The sequence below is a fragment of the Phascolarctos cinereus genome, unplaced genomic scaffold (genome assembly GCF_003287225.1).
Source record: "Phascolarctos cinereus isolate Bilbo 61053 unplaced genomic scaffold, phaCin_HiC Scaffold_2;HRSCAF=192, whole genome shotgun sequence".
Taxonomy (NCBI): Eukaryota; Metazoa; Chordata; class Mammalia; order Diprotodontia; family Phascolarctidae; genus Phascolarctos; species Phascolarctos cinereus.
Genome location: NW_027555625.1, coordinates 247,866,112 through 247,870,369, shown reverse-complemented (window position 1 = coordinate 247,870,369; position 4,258 = coordinate 247,866,112). Strand labels below are relative to the sequence as shown.

The 4,258-nt window shown below is 41.1% G+C and overlaps 1 protein-coding gene across 1 annotated transcript; it reads right to left on the bottom strand.

The window, feature by feature from the left end:
* Window positions 1-1,133: 1,133 nt before the first annotated feature.
* On the bottom strand, window positions 1,134-3,694 carry RPS21 (ribosomal protein S21). Its single transcript, XM_020981539.2, has 6 exons — window positions 3,592-3,694; window positions 3,272-3,338; window positions 3,056-3,119; window positions 2,072-2,143; window positions 1,282-1,337; window positions 1,134-1,190 (listed from the first exon to the last, which is right to left on the bottom strand). The coding sequence occupies exons 2-6, from the start codon at window positions 3,319-3,321 to the stop codon at window positions 1,181-1,183; spliced, it is 252 nt and encodes an 83-aa protein (XP_020837198.1). The 5' UTR covers window positions 3,322-3,338; window positions 3,592-3,694; the 3' UTR covers window positions 1,134-1,180.
* Window positions 3,695-4,258: the final 564 nt, after the last annotated feature.

Sequence of the window (4,258 nt, the reverse complement as noted above, 5' to 3'; positions counted from 1 at the left end):
TTGCTAGGGGAGGCAGGGATGGAGATCAGCATGAAACAGGTATATTTATCATCTTGTCCATCAAAATCGTTTTTTGCCTGACACAGTACTACCAATATAGCTACGATAGCTTTGGAATCATCTACAGATGAGTATTATTACGGAAGCTACAAAAAGTATGAACTATGCTATGCTCAAATACTCTTTATGGGACAGTGTTTCAGTTTTTAAATGAGCCAATAACAATCCTATTTGTATAAGCACCTTAAACTTATTTTCCCCATGAGGTTGTCCCTTTATCCATTTTACTAAGGAGCCAGCCTAAAATTATTAAAAGTTATTACTTCAGTTTGGCTGGTCTAACTATGAAATTACATGCACAGTACCTACTGGGCATTGAGTCTTCTTAAAAATAAGTTATGCCATTGAAATCGTCTCAAAAGGGTACTTATAAAATACATGTTAAGCACTGTAAGGGTATGATTCCCAAATATTTGCTCTATGGTTTACAACATATACTTTAGGTACTTTCCTCTAAACATTCTGTATGGCCAATAGTGAAACTGTTGGCAAATACAGTAATTTAAGTTTAACTGTGTGTATATATGTGTAGTTTTCAATTTTAGCTGCCAAATCGGTTTTATATAACCTATTTGGCTCAAAAGCCTTGTTATAATAAATGTACCCTTTTTAGTAATATAAAAGCTGCCACTGTGTGGTAGCAAAGAATTACTGCAACAAAGCCAATATTTAAACCAAAATTAAGCCCTAAAACTTTTCAAGAAAAAATGTTGGAATGTTTGAGCTGTCTGTGTTTAAGTATTTGGGTTTGTGGCTATAATATGTAGTGCTGCTTTCTTTCAGCACAACTGCACTAGGTTAATGTAAACTTGTGTAAACTATTTAGTTTTAAATGTCATTGTATTTGAGTCACTTGTAATTGGTCTGTTTTCAATAGTAAGATGATGAATTTGTGAAATTGAGATGTGCTGTGAAATAAAACTTGCTTTTGATATGTATGTTTTCTCAGACATTCTCTGTATGTGGTAACTGAGATGGCTAATAGTGGGAATAGTTAAACAGTTCTTAATGCTAAAGTCACTTTAAGTGTTGACCTCAAAAAACTATTAACATAAAAATGAATCAACACACAATGCTGCTTTTCTGATTTATTAAGACATTTTCCACAAGATTTCTTCAATTAGAAGTTCCTAAGGGGAACAAGAAGAAAAATTATTGAAAATTATGAAACTTAGAAGAAAAAAAAAACTAAGGGTATTCAAGTAGGACTGATGTACTTACTTTGAAACAATACCATCATTTTTTGCCAGCCGAAGAATAGAGTCATCAGATTCTCCCTTAAATAAGTTAGTTTGAATTAGCTTTATCTGATACTTAATTAGCTATAAGATTTTAAGTTTCAGTTGAGTAACTAAAAAGGTTATCTTTTTCCAGAAATCTAGTGAGATTATGAACATGTTAAACCTCGTAACAAAGTGAGCACAGCACCGCAGAATGCTTTACATGTGAGGTAGGAAGTGAGTATTGAGTATCCTTGACTTTATCAAGGGGAAAGAGCACTGGATCTGACAACCAACCTAGTCTTTTGACTACAGCTGCAGAGCAAATAGCTGTGCTTTTTCAAGTTAAAAATGGCAAGATTTAATCCAATCTAATGTCATCTAATTCAAACCATACCTAACTAGGAACCTTCTCTCCATCATGTAATCTGTTTAAGCAACTCTCCAACAGCTCATCTGACTTTTGGACAACTCAAACTGTTAAGCAAATTTTTTAAAAATCAAGCTAAAAGGTGCTTTTGTAATGTGTTCTTGGTTTAATCCTTCTTCATTTCAAGTAGTTTATAACAGCTACCTTGTTCTCCACCTTATTACCCCTTTTTCTTTAATCAACCAGACTAGAACAACTACTGGACCCGAATTTTTTTTTGTCAGAATGTAAGTAGACAGAATGCCTTGTAGAGACCTATGATCCCACCAGTCATATTCACGTTACAATTCTCAAACCTTATTTCTCATCGCGTGCTTAATGTTTTGAAATTTGTTACCTACTTAAGAGAAAAACTACTCACCATTCTACGAATTGCTCCACAAATAGCATAAGTTTTAAACTGGCCATTGAATCTGCCTGTGACCTTGTCAACCTAAAAAAAGATAATTATAGTTCACTTTTCAATTGGAACAAATTATTTCTATTTTTTATAAGCTATGGAAAAAACATCTCATTTAATATTTGGAAAAAATACACCCAACCATTTGTATGCAGAGTTTGTTTCAGCATGTTCTGGGTTTCTAAGTAAACTCTGAATTAGGATATTATTGCTTGACAAAGAAAGACAATTATTCAGCATTATACTAAACATAAATCTGCCTTACACTACACTTCTGCTGAGAGTTAATCTTTTGTGAGAGTTAATCAACAACTTATGGAGGCTGAATCTCCATAGTATCATTCATTTAAGCTTTTGCTCATTGGTGAAGGCCCATCATCAATTTTACAGGTTTATTTTGTTTTGTTTTTTAGGCTACAGCAGGTCTCCATCCCAGTGTACTGTAATATATTAGAGCTACTCATTTCCAACGTTAAATAAGAACTTCCAAATTTCCTGGCTTCTAAACCATGGATCTGTAATCTAGTTCCCAACATGTCAAAAGATTTAAGATTTCAAACTTCAGGACTAATATCAAGCAGCTGAGAAGCCAGCAGATCTGAATTCTGGTTCTGGATTCAACACTAACTTACTGTGACTTTAAACAAGGGGCATGATTTCTGACAAATCACTTAACCTCTCCTGGCTTCAGTTTCCTGATCTGTAAAATGTGGATAACAGCACCTACCTTGGAGCTGTTCTGAGGCTAAACAACACACAATGCGTTTTGCAAAACTTAAATGCTACATTCAGAGCTGACTATTACTGTTCCTGTCTCCATTCCTCCATTTGTTTCTCTCCTAAGACAAGGATCTAGGCTCCCAGATTCCCGAGCTGACGCTAGTTTGGCCTCACGCCAATAAACTGACAACCGGACCCCGGCTCCTCCAGCCAAGTGGCGCTCACCTCGGCCACGTTCATCTGGATGGACGCGTGGTCCTTGGCCCCGATGATCCTGTTGCTCGCGGAGCTGCGGGGACAACGGTCCGAGTCAGGGGAGCTCGGCGGGAGGACGGGACAAGGATAGAATGGTTGGGGTGCGCGTGGGGGAGGGGATGTCCCCCTTACGGCGGGGGTCGGGAACCGGCCACGGGGGGGGGGACACGAGCCGCCCTTGCTCACCATTTCCGGGGCACGTAGAGATCCACGAATTCACCGGCATCGTTCTGCATGTCGGAAGCTGAGGGGCCTGCGGAAGACAAAGATTCACCGCCGGGAGTGAGCACAGACCTCGGCTGGGGGCCTCCCGCCCTCCTCCTTCCTTCTCAGACCGACCACGAGGATTGATTCCGACCCGCCCGAGCACTGCCGGCCAGCCCAGGAACTTGGCCGGCGGCTGAACCCCACCTCGGACAGGGGGACCCGGCCCTGGACCTCCGAAATTACAGCGGAGGGGGCGGGGGGGATTAGAGAGGGCTCTTGGGGCAGCAGAGAAAACTTACCGAGTGCAAACACGAAAGCGGCGGAAGAGAAAAAGGAGGCGGCGCTTCTCCAAGCACGGATAAGAGGGGTTGGAGGCGGAACCGCAGGAAACACTTCCGGGGCACAACGCGGCGGCGGAGTACTGAGTCTGCGCACTGTGCCCGAATCCCTTCCCTTTCCCCCCTCCCACTTTCATTTCCTCGAGGCAACTCTGGAAGGTTCTTCCCCTCTGTCTTTATCTTCTCTGTTTTACCAAACAGCAATAATACAAATCATCCTGAATGTCACTTTTGTGTCCCGCTGAATTACTCCCCATGCCCTCTAAGTGGCGTATATCCGATGATGTCCCCCATCACCTCACACTTTGTCCCAAGTGCCACCGAGTGGTACATACCCAGAGGGCGTCCTCACCGTTCCCACTATCTTGAGAGACACACGCACACGCACACACCACACCACACACACCCCCCCCACCCCACCGAGTTTGAATCCTGACTGTACTGCTTACTCATGCTTACTGACTGGGTGACCTTGGACTACTCTACCTCTCAAAAATCATAAATGTAAAACTGGAAAAAAAGGTTTTTTAAAGACCATAAATGCAACCCCCTCGTTTTACAGTGATAGAAACTGAAGCCCAAGAAGCTTACTACTTATCTAAAATCAGCAAATCAAGCATTTATTAAA